This window comes from Trichosurus vulpecula, chromosome 2 (assembly GCF_011100635.1).
Source record: "Trichosurus vulpecula isolate mTriVul1 chromosome 2, mTriVul1.pri, whole genome shotgun sequence".
NCBI classification, from domain to species: domain Eukaryota; kingdom Metazoa; phylum Chordata; class Mammalia; order Diprotodontia; family Phalangeridae; genus Trichosurus; species Trichosurus vulpecula.
The window spans coordinates 70127062-70153564 of NC_050574.1; the positions used below are offsets into that span (position 1 = coordinate 70127062).

Here is a 26503-nt window from a genome sequence, read left to right on the forward strand (position 1 = left end):
ACCTCTACAGTCTTACACTTAACTCCCTTTTACATACTCTGTTGTCTGGTGATGCTGAATTACTCACTGTTGCTCCCTCCTCTACCCTGACCACTGACCTGTCTGGCTTCCTTTAAGATCCAACTAAAATCTCACTTTCGACAGGTAGCCTACCCTAAGCCCTCTCAATTTCAGCTCTTTTTCTCTAAATGATTTCCTTTTTTCCTGTATTTGGCTTGCTTTGTATATATTTCTTTGTACGCTGTCTCTCTCATTAGATTGTAAGCTCCTTGAGGGCAGGGACTGTCTTTTGCCTCTTTTTGTATCCTCAGCACTTAGTACAATGCCTGGCGTATAGTAGGTGCTTAATAAATATTTATTCAATTGAATTTTCCATCTCCATGCTTTACTGGCTGTCCCACATGCCTGAAACATTCTCCCTCTTAAACTTCCGTATCTTAGAATCCTTGACTTCCTTTTAAGACTCAGCTAAGTGCCACCTCCCTACAAGAGTCTTTCCCCATTACCCAGAACATTCCCCACAAAGGTTGTTGTGATCAGAGATATATACTAGAGTCCCTCATCTCCAGTGTAGACTGGGCTAGTTCTTTTCCTTAAAAGGTACTAAAAGCATCCTCCAGACTTAATTGACTCCAGAGAACATATACCCGAGTTCCCCACCTCCAATGCAGACTGGGCTAGTTCTTTTCCTTAAAAGGTACTAAAAGCATCCTCCAGACTTAATTGACTCAGGAGACTGAAGGCTTGGGACATTGACATCAATGCCAGAGTACCAAAAGCCACAGGGAGAGAGTAGAGAGGCTCCATCTGATTTTTTTCCTCTAAGTGATTTCTTTGATCCCCGAATCAATTAAGATTTATGTTTGTCTATCTGTTCTGGCCCTAGATAACACTCCCTCAAGCCTTTGCGTCACCCTTGAGTCTTGTTCTACTGACATTTCATGTTTTCTCTTATCCCACTAGGCCAGGCAACTGTGGCCCCCATACTAAAAGGATTGGCCCTACTAAGCCTGATACGGTCTTAACCTTGGGAGACTAAGATGTCTGGTTCATATCTCCTTGTCCAGTTTTATAGCTCCCCGCCTTCATAAAGGTCACCCCTCATTCCCTTACTATCGTGGACCCATTGGCACTGCCCAAGTTAATGATCCAGGGGCTCCACATGGGAAGCACAGGTCTTGGTAAACCTAGCATTTCCACCTCTTAAGGGACCACACCTCCACAGGCCTTAACACTGGTCCTCATAGACAAACTCTGACAGGCTCAGGGTACATACAGGCTGTGTCTGTCACCTAAGGGTCAGCCTGGCTAGGCTTAGAAAGCTCACCAAAAATGGGCTGGCCACTGGGTGAATTCATTGGCCACAGCAACCCATGGAACCAAGAAAAATAGAAAATGTCCCTCAGTCTGATGGGGCCCCCTTCTGCTTCTGTAGTGATGGTGTCAGAGTGGTCAAAGGGGACAGGGGTGATCACATGGTTTGGAGACCATCTATAAAATATTAACTGAACTCCCAGGGTCTAAACATGAGCTTCTTCATTCAACAAGCAAATAAAATTAAACACTACTAGAGGAACTGGGCTAAGTCAATAGAGGCATGTTGGCTGTTGATGCAGGAGAGGACACAGGAGGAAGCTACTAGGAGGAAAGACAGTTCATAGGTTCTGCTTGGAGGAGCAAAAATAAAGGTGCTGGCAGAACCAACTTCACCAAGTCTGCTCCCAAAGTCAAGGAGAAATTGCATTTCACGGGACATTTGTTTTTCTCCTCTTGAATGGCTCACAAAGACAATACAAAAAGCAAAGAACAGACAAGGAAATGACTGTGACAGTTTGCTGTGCCTACCTTTGACACTAATAGCTAAATGCTTTTTACAAATACTTTATCTCACTTGATCCTCACAGCAACCCTAGAAGTTAAGTGCCATTATTATCCCCATTTTATAGTTGAGGAAACTGAGGCTGAGTTAAAGTGATATGCCCAGGGTCACACAACTAGTAAGTGACTGAGGCAGGATTTGAACTCAGGTCTTCCTGAATTCCAGCACAGCACTCTATCCACTACCACCCACTGCCTCTATTGCAGAGGCCAAGAGGTAGAGAAATCCTAGGAGTAACTGAGCAACATCTCCAGACCAAGCTAACACGTGCACAGATTCCTGGTGATGTGAATGTGAGCAAAGGGGAAGACAGTGGGGGAAAATACGGCAAAAAATGTCATTCGTCAGCAACAAGAGAGGCCCAAGGCTCATGGATGGCTCCAAGATCTCCCACCTATGTATCATGAGTATTTGCTTCCAGAAGAGAACAATGAGGTACTAGATAAACAACGTCACGGAACATGAAACTGGCTATTTGAACAACAAGGAAAAGGATTCGGATGTGGTGACACATACCCAAAGACTGAGGCTGGAGTTCAGCATTAGGGTTAATGCTGAACAGGTGATCGCAGTTAAGGAAGGAAGGAAGGAAGGAAGGAGAGAGGGAGAGAGGGAGAGAGGGAGAGAGGGAGAGAGAGAGAGAGAGAGAGAGAGAGAGAGAGAGATGGAAGGAGAGAGGGAGGACCAGTTAGCAGTGTGCGAGTCATGTCTAAATCAGCTGGGTGCAATTCAATTTCACAGAATGAACTGTGTAGTTCATTCCCATTATATAGGGGTGAGAAACAATTATAAGAACTGCCCACACTCATTGAAGGTACTCAAGGCACAAACAAGCAATCACCAAAGGTGTTCCCCAGTAAAACCCCATCATGTACCAAGCAAAAGATCACACTATAGTTAGTGTATGTTATTTTTTAAAAGTATTTTACTCAGAGGGTAGTCAAAAAAGTTCTCATATCATATACACTGAAATATTACTAGCAGCACTTTTTGTAGTAGCAAAGAATAATAATAGCTCAGATTTATACAGCCTTTTAAGGTTTGCAAAGCACCCTACTATTTCATTTGGTTCTCACAACCACCCAGGGAGGTAGGCACTGTTACCCCCATTTTACAGATAAGGGAGGTGAGACTGAGAGAGTAAGTTAATTGCAGTCAGTAATCTGCTGAGTCAGGATTCAAAGAACTGGAAACTAAGAAATGGCTAAAACAAATTAAACTAACTGGCTGAACAAATTCTGATGCAATGGATGTAATGGAATAGCCCTGTACTATAAGAAATGATGACTATAAAGACTAAAGAGAAACATGGAAAGAGCTCTATGAACAGATGCAGAGTAAAGCAAGCAGAATCTTTAGAAAAAGTCTATTGAATGACTACCGCAGTGTAAAGGTAAAGGCAAAACAAAATTGAACATTGTGTGATTATAATGATTAAGCTTGGTCTGAGAGAAAAAAAAGAAGGAAATATGCCTTCCTCCCTCTGTAGAAGTGGGGGGGACTATGAGTGTGGGATATGGCATATATTGTCAGACTTGGTGAATGTATTGGTTAATTTTCTTGAATTGCCTCTTTGTCCCCTCTTTTTTTTTAAATTCTTTGTTACAAAGGGATGGTTCTCTGCAAGGGGAGAGGGGAAGGTAAAAACAAAAGATACGAATATTTTTTTTCTTGGCAGAATAAAACTGAGGCTGTCCTCCAAGATGATGTCTCCTAAGTATATAATACAAGATTCCTTGATAGATGCAACCAGAGATAATTTTGTTCAATGATCTACTGAATAGGAGGCCACACAGCACACACAGAGATCGCTGGTAGTTATTTGGAATCCAAAAGATCCGAATTCAATCCCTAACTCTGCTGTGTAACCTTGAGCAAATCACTCAATCTTTCTGGGCTCCAGCTTCCTCATCTGTTAAATGGAGGGGTTGGAATAAATGACCTCCAAGGTCCCTTCCAATCCCATACTTGTGATCCTATGATCAATTTTGTAGTGAAAAGATTAAAGGCCAGTCCTCTGCTGGCAGAGGTCTTTAGCATGTGCTCCAGGAACCTCTGGAATCAGCAAGGTAGACCAATGCCGCAGGAAAAAGCCTGTCCACTCTTTTCTTCGTTTGAGGAGGAAGAGCCAAGAGATAGAATGGAGGTTGGACAGACAGGCTAAGAGAGGGAAAGAGGGGCAGCAAGCTAGAAAATTCAGTGATTTTGGGGAGCTGCAAGCATAGGTAAACATTTAACAGCAGGCTCCCCAGAAGAAGAAAAAGTGCAAAGGACATACTTTTAAGTTTAATCTGCTTTATTAACACTTTCTGAAGTCTAGACAATCAACGAAACAATAAATCAAGCCCTGATTTGTGGGAGTCACCAATTTCCAAGATATAAATGCTCACACTGAAAATTTAACCATCGGCTCTCTACAAGCCAGTTGGGTCCAGTTAGGTCCTGCACACCCCTGGCTACAACTGTGATTGCACCCTCCATGGCAGATATTGAGCAGAGAAGTTGGCCAAGTTAGACAGCGTCCAAATGAAAGACAGATTCCCTGTAGAGAGCGGGTTCCTTCAAGAAGCCCCCATTTATGGATGACCTCGTGCTGATTGCATCAAGCCCGCAAATATCTCCATGTTACTTCTTTATTGAGATCCACAACCACTATTGTCTAGACTGTGACATGCAGCTGGCTAGACAGCCCATTGAGTTAATCCATCAGTACCTATACTGTGGTCAGGCACTGAAGATGGACAATAGGTGAGGTCAAGGATGACAACTGTGAGTTGTACTGTACTTGAGAAATTGAATTACACTTCTGATAATTCGATCTTTTTAACCCTAATATTTAACTCTAATAATAGAAGTGGTGGGTGGCACCGTGGATGGAGCAGTGAGCCTGGAATCAGGGAGACCCAAGTTCAAATCCTGCCTCAGATACTTAGTACGGTATGACTCTGGGAAAGTCTCCTAACCTTTGTCTGCCTCAGTTTCCTCAGCTGTAAAGATGGAGGTAATGATAATACCTACTTTGCCCGGGTTATTACAAGAATAAAGAGAGATAACATCTGTAAATTGCTTTTCAAAATTTAAAGCACTATGTAAATGCCAGCTCATATTAATGTTCTTTTGGTGATGCTGCACGAGTCACACATGAACACCACAATTTCTGACAAATCGTAATTGAAGCAGAAGAACCACTGGATTTAGAATCAGGAGACCTGAGTTCAAGTTCTGGCTCTACTATTTACAAACTGTGGGACCTCGAACAAGTCATATAGCCTTTTTGGGGTTCAATCTCATTTGTAAAATTACGTTAGACAAAATGATCTCTAATGTCCCTTCAACTTCTAGATCAGTGACCCTATCAAGTCCCTTCCCATCTCTGGCCCTCAGTTTCTTCACCTGTCAAATGAAGGTATTGAACTAGATTGCCCCAAGCTCCCCCTTCCAGCTCAAAGTCCTGGAGTCCTTTCATAGAATACTTATGTTTCCGAGCAGCCGAGGATCAGACGCCATGTAGTTAGAGCAGCTCAGCAATGCCAGATTGGAGATAGGGGCTCAGGCAGCTAATTCTACCTAAGCTTCAACAGCGCTTGCAGGAGCACTGAGACATTTTTAAACGTTGACATCTAGCTGAGGGCTTGGGGAGTTTTAGATATGAAATCTTGGTTTGGATAATCAGCTAAGATCGAAAAACCGAAATCACTTCAAATGATGTATGTCTAATTTGTATCTCACCTTCCACCCAAAGCAGGAACCCCCTCCAAGACTGGTCGAGTGATCATCCAGCCCAATACCTCCCAAGGTCACCCATCCATCTGTGCACAGCTCTGATTATTAGCTCTTATTCCTACTGAGCCAACATGTGACTCCAGAGGGTTAGCACAGTGTGGCGGAGAGAGTGCTAGACCTGGAGTCAGAAGAAGGCAGAGTTTACATGCCATTTTTCATACTAATTAACTATGTAGCCACAAGCACATCACTTAACCCTCAGCTGTAAAATGAGGAAAACAGTAAGTAAGATATATATATATATAGATAGATAGATAGATAGATAGATAGATAGATAGATAGATAGATAGATATCCTATCTCACAGGAGTGTTTTTTGGATCAAATGAACTAATGTCATAAAGCACTTTGTAAAGCTGCTTTTTAAATGTCAGTTAGAATAAGTATTATTAATTAGTTATTGTATCAGTATTAATATTTGATTGATTGTAATAAATGTTGTAATTGTAATAACATTGTTTTTTATTGTTATTAGATTGTTTGTGATTGATTTGAACGGTCTTTTTTTTTCTTTCCCTCCTCATCGTCCCAACCCTGAAAGCCCCAAAAGAATAGGCAATGTGAAACTGAATTGCCTGGAGAGTTTTTATGTAAAGAGAGTCAATCGTTCTTTGTCTCCCCAAAGTGGGGACGTTTGATGAAGAGTCACCTGCTTTAAAGGAAATGTGCCAAATGCCTCCAGAGAGAGAAGTGGCAGAGACAGTGAAGCTCACAGCATGAATTCACCAGATGGTAACTCAGTCCACTTATTAGGAGCCCCGCAGGCCCAAGTGATGACTATTCCTGAATGCTGAGCCTCCAACGAATGACCTCGAATCCTGCTAAATCACTGGCCTCCCTCCAGGTTTTGCCTGGGGACCATCCAGGAAGCAACTGCTAGCACTCCGGGAGTCAGAATGTGTGACGGTCATAGTGAGACACTGCATCTGGTGAACCAATTATTCCACCCCTTCTGCCTTTGACCTCTGAGTGGATGGGGAGTTGGGGGCTCACCAGGGGTGAGAGGCTGCTAAGAAACTCAGAAATGTTAAAGCCAAAGCTGTTCATTTCAAATGGCTACTTTAGTCCATGTATTCTCTAAACCATATGTAAGTCTTTCGAGCCACACAGAATTGGAAAGAAGACTAGAATCTTAACGGCAGTGGGAACATGAGCCAACCACAAGTCATTGCTGGATTATGTCACATCCTGAACCAGATGAGGCCGAACCTGGCCCAAAGCGACTCAGGATGACTCTGGAGGAGAGCATGAGGCTGAGAACTTTGCACAGCTCTGCCTCAGTCAAATCCAATTCATGTGCAAGTCAAGATATCACCCTCGGGATGCCATTGGCCCCTTCAAGAAGGAAGGTCGAACCACAAAGGGGCTCAGGACCTGGACAAGATCCTCTAGACTTGCGCTGGTAGTTCATGGCTCGGAGTGCCACCTGGTGGCTTGTGCAGAGATTGCACGATGGTTAGCCATTCTTTGGAGAATATATGTTTTGCCTGCCTTTGGAGCTAGTCAAAAGCAAATGAACCCAAGCAAAGGAACATTCCTGCTCTATACCCACCATTAAGAGGAGGCCGCTTGGTGTGCTGGAAAGGGTGCTAGGCTTGTAGTAAGAAGACTTGGGTTCAAATCCTGGTTCTTACTGTCCAATGGCTCAACATCAGAAACTGATAAGATTTTATCAGTAGAAATGATATTCAGGGAGAGGCATTAACGTCTAATTTACTGCTACCCACTGAGCATCAGGGGACCTTCCCATCTGACTTGCAGCTGAAACCTTCCCTATGCCATATCTCCCCATTAGAACATGAGCTCCCTGAGAGCAGAGACTATCTGATTTTTCAGAGCTTAAAGTAGTGCTTGGCACACTGCTGAGTGCTTAATTCATGCTTTATTCATTCCTTTAGGCAAGAATTAATAGGTCACCTTTCTGCAACACTTTAAGGGAGTGAGAAGAAACAAAAAGAAACAATGGACTTGGACTCAGGAGACCTGGGTTTGAATCCTGGCTCTCTCACTGATTCCCTGTGTGACCTTGGGCAAGTCACTACCCTTCTGTGGATGGGCCTCAGTTTCCTCCTCTATAAAAGGAAGGGTTAGACTAAATACCCTCTGAGGTCCCTTCCAGACCTCAATCTATAATCCTATGGCCCTGTGCCCTGGGAGAGGGGGTGGAGAAGAAGGAGAGTATTAAGGGGATTAAAGATGATCTCCAAATTCCTTTCCAGTCCTAAGCATCCTTTGCCTCTAAAACGCTGTGATTTACAAGGTAATTTCTTCATGTCAACCCTGGGAGGGAGGCAGTCCAGGCATCATTATTTGCACTTCACACATGAGGAAACTGAGGCTCAGAGCTTGAATGATTTGCCCAAAGTCACACACCTAGCCAGTATTAGTACCAAGACTCTTCCCCACATCTCTTGACTCCAACTCCAACCATGTTTCCAGTGTATATGCTGCCCCTAAAGTTTGTCTTGCACACATACGCCTGGCCCTCCCCAAAAGGCTCTGCTGTGAAATAAACAGAGATGGGGGACTCCTTCCTAGGGACAACAGTGCTCAGATGTCCCATGGCAGCATCTCTATCAAGGAACCTGGCTGGAATATTTTCTCTTATTATTTCTGCCTACATGAAAAAGATTTTTAAAAGTTAACTTTTTAATGGAAAAATAGCCTCCCAGCCTATTCCATTTACCTTCTGCAAGATGGGCATGGGACAAGCGTTGTCAAAGAAGACACAGTTGAAGGCTCCATAGACACCCTCAGAAATATGGTACACGATACTCTTGGGAGAGGCCCCGTCTTCCTCTGTGAAGGGGAAGGTCAGAGGGTCAGGGAGAGCAGTCAGAACCCTGGCCAGGGAAATTCCCTGAGTCTTCCTGGAGTTAGGGCAATGATGGATCCCCCTCCCAGTACGCTGTCCCTACAGGCTGACCAGGTTCCCCTCTCCCCAAGAGGCCAAGCTGTTGCCAGTCATCTTCAAAGGGAGAGGAAGCATGACATAGGAGAAAGGTCAATGGATCTTGAGCCCCGGGTTCAAATCCCAGCTTTGGGATGGACTACCTGAGTCACATTGGGCAAGCTGTTTTATGTCCTTGGGCCTCAGATTCCTTATATGTAAAATGGAGAGGTTGGGCTAGAGCTAGATGTTCTCTAAGGTCCTTTTCCTGAGAGATTACGGAAGTATCGTAGAGCAGCGGAAAAACTGTTAGATTTGGAGTCAAAGGACCTGAGTTTGAATACCAGCTTTATTTATTACTTCTATGACTATGGGCAAGTCACTTCAACCTCTCAGGGACTCAGGGACTCAGTTTCCTCTTTTTGTAAAATGAAAATGGTGGACTAGATGCTCTCTGAGGTTCCTCCCAGGTCTAACTTTATGATCCTATAATATTTCTAGTTTTAAATCCTGTGATGCTATGGCTCAAGGGTAGGCAAAGAGGAAAGTACATCCTCTTCCATCCCAGGCATGTGCTCTATATATTCAAATACCTTTTAGTATCCACTATCTTGACCTTCACAATATGCTTGGGAGGTAGGGGAAGAAGGGGGTTAGAACCCCAAAACAGCAGAAGTAGGAAGAGTCTCCCACTTCCTTTACCGGGTCTGGGTTCCCATGATCAGTATGTTTCTTCTCATCTCTGCCATGCCAGGTTCCCACAAATCCTTCTAAAGACTGCCCAACAGCTACCTCTCCTCCAGGCAGCCTTCCCAATTTAATCCTGGCCAATTCCAAGCACTGTTGTCATCTCACATCCCTCTGCATGTGGTTCATGTATTCTGTTCACACTGAAATTGTGCCTGCACACAAGCCCAACTAGCATGAGAGGAGCCTCCCAAGGGCAGGGGCACCAAGCTTCCTTGGCCATTTCCCCACCATCCAAGCCCCCAACCCAACTTACCCTCCAAGCCAGCCTGATCTGATGGAACTTCCTTCTTGGCAACGATCCTGATGGCCAAGGTAAAAGCAGAGGCCACATAATAACGTCCAGGCTCAGCCAGAATGTCCACTCCACAGCCTTCAGGAAAGTACATATCCAAGGCTGAGTTGATCACAGAAGCCATCTGGGGTCAGGAAAGGAAGACAAGTGAAATGGTGAATGAGCCATCAGATCCCTCCAGAAGGAAAATCCCAACTCAGAAATCATTCCATCTAGAAATAAAATTCTACTTTCAGAGCTGGAAGGGAGCTCAGCGATTACTTAGTCCAATCCCTACCAGAATAGGGATCCTTTTAAGCTACCCCTCCCCTGCCCCATAGTTGATAATTCTGGGACCTGGGGCCAAGCAGAATTTGCAAAAGAGGTATTAAAACTGTCCAATATTAGTGGAAATTACAAAGAAGCAAATTTAGGCTTGACATCAGGGGAAAAAATCCTAACAATAGAGCTGTCCCCAAGTGGAACGAGCTGCCTTGGGAAATTCCCTTTCTTTGGAAGTCTGTAAGCAAAGAGGCTGATGGGGCCGACCATGGGTCAGGTACGCCCATGATAGTGAAAACTCCTTTCAAGTGGGGGTTGGACTGAGAAGTCCCTGAGATCTTCCCCAAGTCAAAATCCGGTGATTTTCCAGAACCTAATCAATCACTCCTCTCTATGACAAAAATATTTAAAGACATCTTCAAATACTTAAAAGACATCTGTCATGTCTCCCCTCAGTCTTTTCTTCTCGAGGCTAAACCTTACCCAGTTCCCTCAATAAGTACTCATGGCATTGGTCTCCAGGCCCCTTGTTGCCCTGAGTCTAGAAGAGAGCCCATTACCTCCCATGACAACCCATTCTGCTTTTGCATAGCTCTAGTTGTTGGGAAGGGGCAGCTAGGTGGAAAAATGGATAGAGTGGACGGAGTCAGGAAGACCTGAGTTCAAATCCTGCCTCAGACATTTCCTAGCTGTGTGACCCTGGGGGAAGGTACTTAACCCTGTTTGGCTCAGTTTCCTCATCTGTAAAATGAGCTGGAGAAGAAAATGGCAAACTACTCCATTATCTTTACCAAGAAAACCCCAAATGGGGTGACGAAAAATCGAACAGGACTGAAACAACGGACCAATTGTTTGGAAATCTTTCCTGATATCAAACCTCCTCTAATGGACTCCAGATTATCAATATCTTTCCTAAAATATGGTGCTCTAGATGAGATCTAACTAGACCGGAGTACAGCAGGATCTCCCTTGTTCTGGATACTACGCCCCTGGTAGCTGTCTTGACCGCCATGTTGACCCACACTGGGCATATGCGATCACTAAATTGTTTTCACACCCAATTCAGTCTAGACAAAGTCTCCCCAGCCTGTACTTGTTGGGCCTATCACTTGACTCTGGGCATAGATGCTTTGGAGCCCGAAGTCCGTTATCCAGTGTATTCATTATCCTCCCCGCCCAGTTTTGAGAAACCTGAAAATCTGATGAGCCTGCCAACTATGCCCATCAGCCAAGTTGATAGAAATGTTAATTTGAAGAGGGTGGGACCACACTGAGTCACTGTAATAGGGTCCTTTCCCTCCAACAGCACCCCCTCTCCAAGAAAAAGTCTAGGCAGTTCTCAACTCATTTGTCAATTTAAAAATGAAAAGGGCCCTTAGAGACCCCTGACTCCAACCCCCTCATTTATTGATGAGGAAACTAAAATCCAGAGAGGTTACTGACTAGGGAGGCAATGTGGCACCAGTGGAAAGAGCTGGACTTGTAGTCAAAGGACCTAGGTTCAAATCTTCATGGCATTGGGCAGGTCTCTTGGAGCATCAGAGTTTCCTCGTGTAAAAAATGAAGGGGCTGGAAGGAGATAATCTCTAGCATTCCTTCCAGCTCTGGATCAATAGAAGCCTATGATTTGCTCAACCAAACTCCCTAGGTAGCAAGTAGCAGAGTTAAGATTCAAGTCCAGACCCTCTGACTATAAAAAAAAAATACTGACCAGTATAATATTTTGTCTCAAAAGGGATAATTTATATTTAGGCTGACAGGGCATGGGAAGGATTGTGATGGAGGAATATCCAAACCGATGGGATGAGGGACCTCTTGAAGTACTTCTTTTCCTTTTTTTTTGTTTTTGGAGGTAATTGTGGTTAAGTGACTTGCCTGGAGTCACACAGCTAGTAAGTGTCTGAGGCCTGATTTGAACTCAGATCCTCCTGATTTCAGAGCTGGTGCTCTATCCACTGTGCCACCTCACTGCCCCTAAAGTATTCCTTTTCAAGTGGTACCCCTGTAGCCACAAGATTTCAGGGGAAAGAAGGGGCAGCTGCTACAGTTCCAGGTCCCACCACTGGTGGGATAGCTTTTCCAAGGATCAGGAGGCCAATGGGGGACTCCACCCTCCTGCAGCCCCACTCCAGCAAAAGCAGCAAAAAAACAGAGACAAGGAAGGCAAACCATCTGAGTAGAGGAAAGTGTTGGGCTGGCTTTGCTTCTCCCCCATTATAATGAATGGAAAAATAGCATCTTTTAACTCTGTGTGCCTGTCAGAGACAACATATGCTGTTTTTCCCAGGCTGTGAGCTCCTTAAGAAAAGGACCATGGAGTGATGCACCACTTGCAAGTATAGTGTTCAGAGGCACCCATAAGCACTTGACAAATGTTGAATTCAATTTGTTGTTGTTCAGTCATTTCTGATTCTTCACGGCCCCAGCAGGGGTTTTCTTGGTAATGATACTAGGAGTAGTTTGCCATTTCCTCTCCCAGCTTATTTTACAAATGAGGAAACTGAGGCAAACAGGAAAAATGAAAACAGTCCCTGCCCTCAAGGAGCTTAGATTCTATTGGGAGAGGTAAACCCAAGTAGACACAAGGTGATTTGGGGGGAGGGGAAGGAGGAAGTCAGAAGCAGAGATCAGAAGGCGGCAAGAAAGTCCTCACAGAAGGTGGTGCCTGAGGTGCCTCCCCCACCCCCAGTAAAATGTAAGCTCCTGAGGGTGGTTTCCTTTATCTTTGTATCCACTGTGCCCAGCACTGTGCCGGTAAAATGGGATCATGGGAGTACATGCCTGGGGTCACAAATGTGAATCTATCACCTCAGGTGTTTACCGAACTGAAATGATGGCTGGGCTGGGCTGGACTGGCTGGCCTAGGGTGGAACCTGGGGCTTCTTGGTGGATTTTATTCCCACGGCCTCTGCACATCCCCCCAAAAACCAGGACCCTCTGAGAGGGCAGGAGGGGGCCCACAGATCACTGGGCTTGTACCTCTTCAAACCTGACTTTGGAGTCCTCAGTGCCAGGAAAGCCACCTCCAAGATCCAGGATGTGCATCCGGTAGCCCAGCTCAGTCCCCATTTCAAACACCAGGCGAGCATCCGAGATGGATTGAGTAAAGGCCTGAGGGTCGGAGGAACAGCCACTTCCAACATGGAAACTAAAGAGAAAGGATTCTGCTCTAAGCCAATGGACTTACTGGGGGTGAGGAGGGGGAGGAGGGGAGGAGGAGAAGGGAAGAGGGGAGGGGAAGAAGAGGATGGGAAGAGGAGAGGGAAGAGAAAGAGGAGGGGAAAAAGAAGAGTTGAAGGGGAAGGAGGGAGAGTGGAGGGGGAGAGGGGAAAGGAGAGGTGGGGGAGGAGGGGAAGGGGGAGGAGGAAGAGATAAAGAAGACCTTCCCCCAACCCTACCAGCACGGAGTTGTAGGTCTTGGAGTTAAAAGGATCAATGTACCCATTCTACAGAGGGGGCAATTGAACCCCAGAGAGATAAAGGACCTTGCTAAGGGTCATAGAGCAAGAAAGTAGAAAAAGGGGTCACCACTTATTTGATATAATAGATTGCATTCTGGGAAGGAAGAAGAATTGGTTTACAAGGGGAAAATTAGACAATGTAACAACAAAACTAGCAACAAAAATGTATTGGTGGTGGGGTTTTTTAAAAGCCAGGGGAAGGTCTGCCATGTAGAATATTGGAACTCTAAGGCGCTCCTTTAAGGCCCCCAACTTCAGCTCCTTTGGAGGTCCAGGGAAGTGATCACACACAGCTACTGAGCTCAAGGTCATGGCGGCACCACTGACAGGTGGAGTCTAGGCAGAGGGCTCTGTAATCTCTCCCATGCCCTTTCCCAATCCCACCCCTGTAAAGGTCAGCCGGCTTCACAGGTCACCAAGTTAGTGATCCTTGCAAGGCTTTCTGGGGTGCCTCCATCCAGAGTGGTCCCCAGATTCCTCCTAATAACACTAATGAATAATTATAAGAGAAACCTGCCTCCATCGAGGCAAAGAGGTTAATCGGCTGGAAACTGATTGCTAGGAGATTGGGTTTTGCCTAAGAACCCACTGTGCAATCTCCAGAGCACTCTCCCTTCTTTTATGCTCATGTCTTCACAACATCTCTGTGACCTAGGCAGGGCAGATAGTAACATCCCCATGTTGCAGATGAGGAAAATAAAGGTCTGGGGTGGGAAGCCGATTGGCCCAAAGTTACACAGCCATGACAGAGCCACCCCACAGTCTGATGGGTCCCCATCTACCCTGGAAGCTCTCAGGAGCCGGGTCACTCACCTAACACCCACCACCTCCATGTTCATCTTCTTGGCCATTTCTAGCAGGTGTCTACAGGACTTCAGAGTAGCACCGAGCTTCATGCTCAGGCGGGCTGGAGAGCAGGAGTCATCTGTGGCAATGCGTAAAACCATCCTGTGGGGAGACACGCACACCCCGCCCTCCCCGCTGGGTGGAGCTCCACCCCCCTCCACAGGGTCCTCCTGCTCGCTGCCCTCCAGGACACCTTTTCTGGGCCAACAGGCTGCAGGCCCATCTGGCTTAGAACCATTCAACTTCCAAGTATCACCAGGAGGTGAGCCAGGGTGGGCGTATACCCCCAAATCCCTAGTCTGAGGCAGTCAAAGCCTTGGCTCAGCCTGGGTTAATTTGTTTCCTACTCTCCTGCCATGGGCCACCCTTCTCTAGCTTCTCATCATCTCCCTTTGTTCACCCACATCCCCCTTCCTTTTTTCTTCCCTCCCTACCCCACTCTAGATAACAGATGCTACCAACAGACAGGGAATTCTGTACCAAAGAGATGAAGGCCACCCTGGCCAGACAGTCCCAGGTAGGCTGGACTAAAGAGTGTGAATGGTGCCATATGGCTCAGACACCCTCCTACTAATGACAGGGAGATGTCCCACACAGTGACCAGTACAGACAAGTAATACACATTTTTTCCTTCATTGTCCATCTTCATCTCATCACTCTCTTGCTCAAAAACCTTCAATGGCTCCCCATTGCCCTTCAAAACCGCTTCACACCCTTCCCTCACCCCTGGCATTTTCAGGCCCTCCACCATCCGGCCCCAAGCTTCTAGACCCAAAACAAGCCCTCTATTCTAGATTGAGTACATAGGAGAAAACCAGTATTTATTGTTCAAATTGTTCATGTAGGTATATATTGCCTTCAAGGAACACTGGCTGAGGGCCTCATGAATCTGTAAGATCCTTAGTTAGTACAGGGCAAATTGTGGTGGAATCTGGAGTTGGAGGACCACATCTGTAAAATGCACAACTGGACCCAGCAGCCAATGCTAGTGCCATTCACCGTAACCTGTGCAGCCTCAGGTAAGTCACCTCTGTGGGCCTCTGTTCCTCATCTGTAAGATGAGACAATCTGTAGATCCCCTTCCTACTCTGGAAGTCTGGTCCTCTGATTGACCCACGGTCAAATCTGAGCTCAATATCTATGCTCCTGCTTCTCCAGCTGGGGGATTGTAAAAGCCAGAGTCAACAGAGCCTCCCACAACCCCAATCCTTGCCCTCAACGTGCCCCTAGCAACAACTTGCATTTCTATCACACTTAAAGGCTTTCAACCTGCCTTGTGCTGCAGCCTGTCCTGCCCAGCTTGAGAGAGAGCCGGTTGTTAAATGTTCAGGGTGAGCATTTGACACCTCAAAAACCAGCAGATACTACAAATCAGGGCACATGATTTGTTGTTTTGTTGATTTCTAGACCTTACAAAAGTGATGAGGAAGATGTTAATAGTGTTTACAAGTGTGGCATAGATGCAGCTTTTCCTCCAGGGTATCTATTGTTAGACATTGACCAGCACACCCCTTTCTCCAAATGTAAATGCTAGGGGAGTTTTATTATCCCCACTTAATAGAGGAAGAAATTGAGAGGCTGGAAAAGATCAAAGGACCACTAATGTAAAACTGGAATGACCCCTTAGGGGCAATCTAGCCCAAACCTTTCACTTTATAGGTAATAATTTATACTGTGGTTTTATATAATATATAACACATTAGTATATTATAGTTAATGCACTCATATATAATATATGCTTATAATATATAATGTAATGTATATTTGTATACTATACATAATAATTTATAAATATTATTTCATTTTATGCTCACAACAACCTTGGGAGGTAGGGGCTACAGATGAGGAAGATGAGACCTAGAGAATTTAAGTAGTTTGCCCAGGATCACACAAACCAGTCTCTTGGCTCCAAGTCTAGAGCATATCTATACTGCCTCTTAAGAAAACTCATAATCTCATTATAGAATACATTAAAGACAATCCAACATCTTCATTTCCTACCTGAGGGAACTGAGGCCCAGACAGGGGAAATTACTACACCAATGTCACACAGAGCTATTAGCATGCAGAGCCAGGTTTCAGAATCCCAGAACTTTGCGAGCTGGAAGGAACCTCAGAGGTCATCTAGTCCGAGCTGCACTTGGAACAAGAATCCCCCACCACCACACACATACACCCATATACCTCTACAATAGCCTGGGTAGAATTCTCCAAGCATGGTCTGAAGACTGGGTTCAAATCCCAGCTCTGCAAGTTACCTTTTGTGTGACCTTGGGCAAGTAGACTAACCTCTCTGAGACATCAGTTTCTTCATCTGGATAAGGCGAGGAGAGTTAGATTAGATGACCTTTAAAAAGGTCCCTTTCAATTCTTAATCTATGATTTGGGGAAATGACCATTGATGTCTGAAGTTCTGTGCCTATGATACTCTGAACTCTCATTGTGAATGGTCAACCAGCCTTCTCTTGAAGATTTTCAATACAAGGGAATTCCCCTCCTCCTCCCAAGGGATCCCGGCCTCTTTGGATGGCTCTTTGGGAAAGTTTTCCTTGCAATCAGCCTACCTGGCAGTGGGGTGGGACCTCGCCACCTTTGCCAGCTCCACCTCGTTGTCAAAGCTGAGCACTCGAATGCCAAGCCTGGCAGCCTGCTTCACCTGAGCAGCCTGCTTGCATGGGCTGGTATAGATGATCTTGTGGGCAGGGACCCCAATGTGCCGCAGCAGCTCCATCTCTGCCTACAAAGACAGTAAGGGACTGAGTTCTGTCCTTGCTCATCCTGGGCCCCACCCAGTAAGATTCTGGCCAGCTAGCGCATTACTATCCCATGGGCTAATCAGGCTCTTAGACTTCCTGCAGGAGTTGGCATGTGAATTAAGATTGTAAATGGTGGATAAGAATGCAATGAAAGGCAGCCTGGCCCAGTGGATAGACAGCCAGTCTCAGAGTCACAAAGACTCGGCTAAGTTCAAGTCCCATTTCTGGCACAATGCTGGCTGGGTAACCCTAGACAAGTCACTTAAATCTCAATGCCCTTGAGGTCGCTCTCTAAGATTAGAAGATGCATAGCAAGTGTCTCTGTATAGAAAGAGAGAGTTTCCACATCAGGGATTTCCTACAGAAAAGAAAGGAAGGAAGGAAGGAAGGAAGGAAGAAAGAAAGAAAGGAAGGAAGGAAGGGAGGGAGGGAAGGAAGGGAGGGAAGGAAGAGGGAAGGAAGGAGGGAGGGAGGAGGGAAGGGAAAGGGAAAGAGGGAGGGAGGATTACAGATATAAGGAACCAGAATCAGAAAAGGGTAGAGAAAGGAAAGTGAAGGATGCTTGTGGGGATAAAGAGTCCAGGTTGGATAAAGCACAAAATAGGTGGAGAGTAGCATGAGATGAAACTGAAAAGAAAGTGGGTACAGGCACTAGTAGTGAAGGGCTTTGAATGCTGGGCAAAGAAGAGTTTGAGCAGAAGAGAAATCGGGACAACTCAGGCAATGATCCATAATAATACTCTGTTCCCTGGTACACTTATGTAATTATTTAAACATTATTAGTTGCCATTCATTCAGCATCTCCTTGACATGGTGGGAGATAGGAGTAGATGCAAGGTCTTGACTTGGAACAGCAGTTGAGACTGCAAAGGTCAGAGAATTCCAGAAACTCCAAGGCTTTAAGAAGGATAGGGAATAACTTATCAGTACCTGAATCCCTACTACGACACCTCTGACAAGTGCCTCCCCCCCACATTGCACATGAACTACTCCAGTGACAAGGAACTCAAGTCAAACAGTTCTCAATGTTAAAGGCAGCACTCCCAAATCTTCCAATAACCTAAGCTCACAACCTCATAACCATACTCAGCTGTTCATAACCTCAGCTCTTCTCCCTCACCTCCTAGAGCCAGTCAGTTGCCTGCTCTTGTTAATTACACCTCTACATCATCTCTCATCACTTCCCTTTCTCTACACTCTACGAGGCCACCCACCTTTGGTTCAGAACCCCAAGGAAGGAGGCAAGGGGAAAGCTTATGACACAAGGATATGGAATGGGACCAGGTGCTTCCCAAGAGTTCTTAAGATCTCAGAAACTCCCTTCCAGCTCTAATAGTATCTATTTATGAAGCCATATAAAAGTAGTTGGATAATGAGATTAATGGGGTCATATTTTAGACCCCCACCAGTTATCATTCCATATCTTTTCTCCCTTTTGTGACTGAACTCCTTGAGAAGGCCATCTATAATCAATGCCTCCACTTATTTTCTTCTCACTCTCTTTTTAGGTCACTACAGTCTGGCTTCTGACCTCATCATCCAACCAAAATTGCCCTCTCCAGTTACCAATGATCTCTTAATTGCCAAATCTAATGGTCTTTTTTCAAACCCTATCCTTCTTAACTTCTCCGCATCCTTTGACACTGTTGACCATCTATCTTCTCCTTGATAGCCTCCCTCTTCTGTCTAGGTTTCCATGACAATACTTCATCCTGGATCTCTTCCTGACTGTCTGACTACTCCTTCTTCTAAGTCTCCTCTGCTGGATCTTGTGTCTAGGTCTCACCCACGAAAGGTGGGGGGGTGGGCACCTAGAAGTCTATCCTGGGCCCTCTTCTCTCCTCTATATTATTTCACTTGGTGATCCCTTATCAGTTCCCACGAAACATTTCAATTATCATCCTCATGCTGGTGATTCTCAATTATAATTTATCCAGCCCTCCTAATCTCCAGATCTCTCCTAATCTCCATTTCCAACTGCCTATTAGATATCTTAAACTAAATGTCCTATAAGATATATCTTAAGCTCAACATGTCCAAAGCTGAACTTATTCTCTTTCCCCACAAACCCTTCCAAATTTCCCTATTATGGGCAAGGACACCATCATCCTCCCAGTCACCAACATTCAAGACTAAGTGCATCATTCTCAACTCCTCACTCTTTTTCAGCCCCCTGTCCAATCAATGTGTTGCCAAGACCTACTGATTTCACCTTTACAACATCTCTCTTATAAACCCCTTTTTCTCCTCTCTGACATGACCACCATCCTCATCATCTCCTACCAGAACAACTGCAAATAGCCTGTTGGTTTGTCTCCCTGCCTCAAGTCTCTCTCCACTCCAGTCCCTGCCACTCAGCTGTCCAACCACTCTTTCTAATGTGCAGATCTGACTATGTCATACACACACACACACCACCACCACCACCACCACCACCACCATCATTCAATCAACTCTAGCGGTTCCCCATCACCTCCAGGATCAAATATACAATCCTCTGCTGTCATCCAAAGCCCTTGCACAACCTGCCTCTCTCGCCTCTCCCACCTTATTACACATTACCATGACCACCCCCCCCCCCACCATCCTTGCTGTTCCTTAAATAATATCTCCAAACTCTGGGCATTTTCACTGGCTGTCCACTAAGCCTGGAATTCTCTCCCTCCTCATCTCCACCTCCTGCCTTCCTTCAAGTTCCAGTTAAGATCCTGCCTTCTACAAGAAACCTTTCCTGATCCTTCTCTGGTACCTTTCCCCTATTGATTATCTCCAATTTACCAATTATATATCTTGTTTTACAGTTTTTTATATGTTTTTGCCCCCTTTAATTGTACTGAATGCAGAGACTTGTCTTTTGCCTTTCTTTGTATCCTCGGAGTTCACAGTGGGAGTTTAATAAGTGCTTATTGACTGACTGACTGACTAGTAAGACAATCCTATCAGTTGTCTTTAAAGAGCACTAATGTTCCACCAGGAATAGACACAAGGGGGCACCCTCCACTATCTAGACCAGGAGTCTTGGAGAATGAGCTTCTAAACTGGGTGATGTCACAAATTTCCTGCAATTGAGCTCATAGCATCACTTCAACCTAGAACTGACTAGAAAGTGGAGGTTTAGGTAGAGACACATCTGTAAAGACAGTAGATAAAAGGGTCAACCTACCTATTAGCATGGGACTACCTGCCCTGGCCCTCATTTTTCTCCACCCTCCTCCAAACCCCCAAGAAGATAAAACCACTGACCCAGCAGTTCAAGCCCAGTACCCCGCAGGTTCCCCTTCTACCACCACCCCACCCAGGAAATGGGTTCTGAGGGAGTCCAAAGATCTAAAATCCCCAGGAGGGTTTTCTTTAGTCAGCCTTGGGAGAGGGAGGAGGTAATAAACAAGTGGGAATTAAGCTCACTTCTGTGCTGAACAACCACAACGATAAAATGCTTTACAAAGGAGAAGGTTTATTACAATAGTTCAAGTCAGGACAGATTTCACTCCCGGGCTCATTCTCTCAGCCCCATCCAACTCTTATCTCTTTCAGTGTAACCCACAACCCGGATTCATCTTTCTTCCCCTCTGGCTGGTCCAAAGCCTATCCACTCTTCAAGATTCTCTATCAAGTCTTCCCTGACAACCCAGCCCAAAGAGATAAAAATGAATATTATTACAACCCAAGAAATGATGAGGCAGATGGTTTCAGAAAAAAAACCTGGGGAGACTTATAAGAACTGATGCAAAAATGAAGTGGGCAGAACCAAAAGAAAAGTGTCCACAGTGACCGCAATATTATAATGATGATCAGCTATGAAAGACTTAGCTACTCTTGTCAAGACAATGATCTACAGTTCCAAAGGACTCATGATGAAAAATGCTATCCACCCCCAGAGAAAGAACTGATGAGTTCTGAGTGCAAACTGAAGCATATTGGTTTTTACTTTATTTTTCTTGATTTTTTTGCAACACAGCTAATATGGAAATACGTTTTGAACAATTTCACATCTATAATGGGTATCATATTGCTTGCCTTCTCTAGCCCCTCAGTGGAGGAGGGGCAGAGGGAGGAAGACAATCTGAGACTTGAAACTTCTAAAAACGAATGTTATAAATAAATAAAATTGAAAATAAAAAATATTATTATAGCCTTTTCCATTTTGCAAAATGCAGTAAGGAACCTTAAGGAGTCATCGAATCCAACCCCTCCATTTTACAGATGAGGAAGCTGAGACCTAGAGAAATGAAGTAAGCCTTGCCCCAGGACACAGCTACTGAGTGATAGACTAGGCTCAAAAACAGTTTTCCTGACTCCAAATGTCTATCCACTTTACACCAGCTGTATTCTCTAAAATCTCATGGCCAGGCTCTTCAAATATTTATTGTTCTTATGATGACAGTTGTTTCATACAAAGGCATCTTTTCACATTTTAGTTCTCATTCTACAATTTTTTAAGTTTGCAAGCATTTTTCTTACAATAGTTCTTTGAAGTTAATATTTAGAATGTTGATACCCATTTAACGGGTAAGACAAGTGAGGCTTAGAGAGAGGTCATCACAGCTAGGAAATGACAGAACTTTAAAACTTGAATGCCAAGTTTTCTAATTCTAAGCGCTGTGATTTTCCTTTTTTGCTGTTGGGTTTGTTTTTTTGTTTGGTGGGGTTTTTTTTTTTTTGCTTGTTTGTTTTTTCTACTTCATATCACTTAAGGACAGCCAGGGGGCACCATGGTGCATAGAGTGCCAGGCCTGGAATCAGGAAGACTCATCTTCCTGAGTTCAGACCTGGCCTCAGACACTTCATAGCTGTGTGACCCTAGGCAGGTCACTTAACACTGTTTGCCTCAGCTTCCTCATCTGTAAAATGAGCTGGAGAAGGAAATGGCAAAAGCCACTCCAGTAGCTTTGCCAAGAAAACCCAAAATGGGGTCACAAAGAGTCAGACACGACTGAAATGACTGAACAACAACAGAAACACTTCTACTCAATCTTAGACCTCTTGGTCCCCTTTATTGCATCTTTAGCCCAGGATACTTAGCAAACAATGACAGACACTCAGTAAAATGGCTGAATAATTGGAAGATAAAGTTTAGTGCTGGTAAAAAGCCTTGGGCGTGGGCAAGCCCCATATGTCACTATTGACATTGTGGATAACTTTGGGTGTCACTAATTTCCTCCTCCCTGGATCTCGGCCTCCTCCAACTGTATGTAACAGGAGAAGGAAGAGGGACTGCATTGTTATCTCTCCTCCCCCTTCCTCCAATATACAATCTATTGCCAAGTCCTATCAATTTCACCTTTGCAACATCACTTAAATATGGCCCCCTCCTCTCCTCTGCCACTACCAAGACTCTAGTACAGGTCCTCATCACCTCATGCCTGGACTATTGTACTAGATGCTGGTGGGTCTGCCCGCCTCAGGTCTCTCCCCATTCCAATATCCTCACTCAGCCATCAAAGTGATTTTTCCTAAAGCACAGTTCTGACCATGTCCTCCCCTACTCAAAATAAACTCCAGTGGCTCCCCATTCCCTCCAGGAGCAAATTACAAAATCCTCTCTTTGGCATTCATATAACCTAGCCTCCACCTGCCTTTCCAGTATTCTTATACCTTATGACCCCCCCCCCCCCACCAATGTACTCTTCAATCCAGTCTTTGCTGTTCCTAGGACAAGACCCTCCATCTCCCAGACTACGTGCATTTTCACTGACTGTGTCTCCTATGCTGGGAATATGCCTTCCTTATTTTTTTTTCTGGCGTCTCTGGCTTCCTTTAAGTCCTGCCTAAAATCCCACCTTCTACAGAAAGCCATTCTTAACTCTAATGTCTCCATCTGCTGATTATTTCCTATTTATCCTGCATATGTTTATACATAATCGGTTGCATGCTGTCTCTCCCATTAGATTGTGAGCTCCTTGAGGGCAGGGACCTTCTTTTGTGTTTCTTTGTTATGTCTTCCATTAGATTGTGAGCTCCTTAAGGGTTTTTGTTGATGTAGTTCAGTCATTTCAGTTATGTCCAACTCTTTGTGAGTGGAATAGTTTGTCTTTTCCTTCTCCAGCTCATTTTCCAAATGAGGAAACTGAAGCAAACAGGCTTAAGTGACTTGCCCACGGTCACACAGCTAAGGATGGATTTGAACTCAGGCAAATGAGTCTTTCTGACTCCAGGCCCAGGGATCTTATTCACCTGGCCACCTAGCTGCCCCTCCTTAAGGACTGAGACTGTCTTTTACCTTTCTTTGCATCTCTAGCACTTAGCACAGTGCCTGGCACATAGTAGGGGCTTTAAATTCTTACTGATGGAATGATTTTAAGCTTTCTCCTAAGAGCTAACGTTCTGTAAGGTCAGCAGCTAGGTGGTGCAGTGGATAGAACACCAAGCCTGGAGTCAGGAAAACCTCAGTTCAGATCTGACCTTAGACACTTACTAACTATGTAGTCTCCAGGCAAGTCATATAACCCTGTCTGCCCCAGGTTCCTCATCTGGAAAATGAGCTGGAGAAGGAAATGGCAAATCACTCCACTATCTTTGCCAAGAATACCCCAAGTAGGGTCATGAAGAGCCGGTCATGACTGAAAAGACTGAACAGCAACAAAGGTGATCATCCAGTGGTAACAGTCTATATGCTACAGTTCCTCACCCGGCCTTTTCCAGCTTGATAGCCTATGTCTAAGGTTCACCTCCCAGCTCTGACAGTGTATGCTCCAAGCTCTTGAAAGGAAATAGGACTCCTGAGATAGGTTAGAAAAGGGACGAGAAGGGCATCTCCTTACCTTATTAGCGCAACTGAACCCCAGCCCCAGCTCCGCCAGGGCCCTCAGCACCCCGGGGCTGCTGTTGCACTTGACGACATAGAAGGGTCTGACCCGGGGCAGGTTCTTCAGAAAACGAAGGTGCTTCTTCACCACATCTCCCAGGTCGGCCACAAAGAAGGACGCACCTTCATCCTATATGGAGAGCAGGAGTGTACCAGCATCGAGGCTCTGGGGTCCCTGCCCTTTCCCACACCCCTCCCCATCCAAACAGGAAACTTCCAAACACCTCATCACCCCAGTAGGGAAGGCAATCACTGCTGTCACCTATTTAATTATTCCCCAAATATTTTCTGGGCTAACAGTCATGTAAGGCTAGAATATTGGAGCATGCCCTTCTTGAGGCTCATTTCTTCTACCTAAAAAGAGGAAGAATGGAGATTTAGACCTGGAAGGACATTTAGAGATTATCAAGCCCAATCGCCTTTATTTTGGCAAGTGAGGAAAGTGAAGCCCCAGAGAAATGGAGTCTAGCATCACCAGTAACTGATAGGAGGTCTCTTCTTCACATTCCTGTGATTAGCCTGTATGCATCTGCCAAATGAGGGTCTCTTGCTTTAGAGGTCTCTAAGGATCCTTTCCAGATCCAGAGCCCATCAGCCTGTATCTTTTCCTGCCTTCCACTCCAGCTTATTTATACATCTTGAAAGTGATTTGGGGTTTTTGTTGCTGCTGTTATTTATTTTCATTTCAGTCATATCTGATTCTCCCTGATCCCATTTGGGGTTTTCTTGGCAAAAATACTGGAGTGGCTTGCCATTTCCTTCTCCAGCTCATTTTACAGAAGAGGAAACTGAGGCAAACAGGATTAAGTGATTTACCCAAGGTCACAGTGTCTGAGGCCAGATTTCAACTCAGGAAGATGAGCCTTCCTGACTCCAGGCCCAGCACTCTACCCACTGTACCATCTAGCTGCCCAAGCACAGGATCATAAGATATTATAATGAATTTAGAGCTAGAAGGTGCCTCAGAGGTCATCTGACCCCTTCCCTTATTTTATTGATAAGGAAAGTTAAGACTGATTTAGTGGCTTGCTCACAGACATCCAGGCAGGAAGGGACGAGCTGTGATGCTAACCTGCTCCAAGCCTACCTTCCTAGCTAGTCTCTGGATCTTTCCCTCCCTGCAGGGCATCCACTCATTTCTCTTCTCTTTTCCTACCTGTGAGTCCCCCAAGGTCAGGTCCTCCAGCAGGTCTCTGGTGGTGAAGCCCTCCTCCACCATCACAAAGTCTGATTCACTCAGGTAGCCAGCCATGCTTGGGAGCCACGGGGAATGCTAGGTGGACCGGCTCCCGCCGCCGTAGAAAGTATGCAACACGCTGCCAGGTTTGAAAGAAAGACGGGAAGAGAGGGCCCCCACCCCAAGGAGGTCCAGGAGCAGTAAGCTCACCCAGGCCCCCAAGCATCCCAGCCTGCTCCCTGGAACACATCAGCATAGAATGAATTGGAGGAGAATAGGAATAAACCTCTTCTGGAAAAGGCTTGGGATTTCAGCGTGAAATCCTCAGGGGCCCTGATCTAGGAGTGCTGGGTATCGTTCGTACAGGAAGGATGATGAGCTGCAGAAAAATACCCACCTGGAAATATGAAGACTGGATGACCTGAAGTCTAGTTACCATTCTCCCCACACTGCCTTCTTTCTCTCTGGGCCTTGGGTTCCAAGACGCTCATTATCTGGCTCATCCCTCCCAGGTCACCAGGCTGGAGCCCTCCCTTCCTCCCCTCCTCCCTTTAAGGCTTCCTTCCCCTAGGCAAGGGCCCCCACTTACCGAGCCCCGTCCTCCTTGGGGGGGGGGGGGTCAGAGCTGGGTGCGATGCTAGGGGGGCTCGCAGGTGAGCTCAGAACTTGTGCAACACCCCGAGGAGTAGCTGCTGCTGGGGAGCTGAGGCCCCTGCTTCCCAAGAAAGAGGGGAGGGCGGAAGGGAAGGAAGGAAGGGGGCAGCTAATCAGAAAAGGGTAAAGGGAAGATTCGGGAAGAAGGAAGGGGAAGGATCTACAGCACGGAAGGAATTTAGTGACCGTCTGGTCCAAACCTCCCCCATTTTACAGATGGCAAAACTGAGGCCCCAACGAGAATAACGGACTTGTCCAAGATCGGGGGAAAGAGAAGAAAGCCTGGCACAGAGGGAGGTGAGGGGAGATGGCCCGTTGTAACTCCACCCCCTCGAGAACACCCCCTTCCTCCTCCCTTCAACCCACCTTAAAACGCATTTACACGGCTTCTGCCCATAGGTCTCCCCAGCGAGTGAATCTGATACCGGCGCCTCCGCTCCCCCCGCGGCTCCGGCCCGGCCCTGCGGCCTGCGCCCCGCCCGCCCGCAGCAGCGACTGATTCCACACCCCGCCTCCCGCCAGCCTCTCCCCTTATATACTCCCACACCCCTACGACCCCCCCCCCCGCCCCGCCTCCTCTGACTCTCCCGTAGCCCCGGCAACCGGGCATCGCCATCCCATTGGTCGATTCCGACACAAAGCATTCGTCCGCGGCCGCACCCTAGGCTGCTACACGCACCTCAGCATCGTCCCCTACCACCGCCCTTGTCTCCTGGACCTCACCTTCCACCCTCCTCCGTTCACATCCACTGGTCCCACAGAGCTCCGGATCCCACAGTGCAGTCTGGTCACAAAGGCAGGTGGCTGCCTCGCAGCGCCAAAGCCCAAAAAGGAATGGTCCAGACATCCTGAATGATAGGTGATGTGGGGGGAGGAAGGCTTCCCAGCAAAGCAGACCATCCCCTTCCGATTCTAAGTTCCAGATCCAGGGTGGGTATCCCTTCAGGGCA

General features: G+C 46.0%; 1 protein-coding gene across 1 annotated transcript in view; it reads right to left on the reverse strand.

Moving 5' to 3' along the window:
• The window catches only part of AZIN2 (antizyme inhibitor 2), a 34416-nt gene extending 8292 nt beyond the window's left edge, over window positions 1–26124 (reverse strand). Inside the window, exons 1-9 of the mRNA XM_036742667.1 lie at window positions 25920–26124; window positions 25489–25611; window positions 24879–25038; window positions 23679–23852; window positions 16726–16898; window positions 14129–14263; window positions 12834–13002; window positions 9555–9717; window positions 8348–8460 (exon numbers count right to left, since the gene is read on the reverse strand). Of these exons, the coding sequence (XP_036598562.1) occupies window positions 8348–8460; window positions 9555–9717; window positions 12834–13002; window positions 14129–14263; window positions 16726–16898; window positions 23679–23852; window positions 24879–24974 (1023 nt within the window). The 5' untranslated portion in view covers window positions 24975–25038; window positions 25489–25611; window positions 25920–26124. The remainder of the gene's footprint in view (window positions 1–8347; window positions 8461–9554; window positions 9718–12833; window positions 13003–14128; window positions 14264–16725; window positions 16899–23678; window positions 23853–24878; window positions 25039–25488; window positions 25612–25919) is intronic.
• Between the last annotated feature and the right edge of the window lie 379 nt (window positions 26125–26503).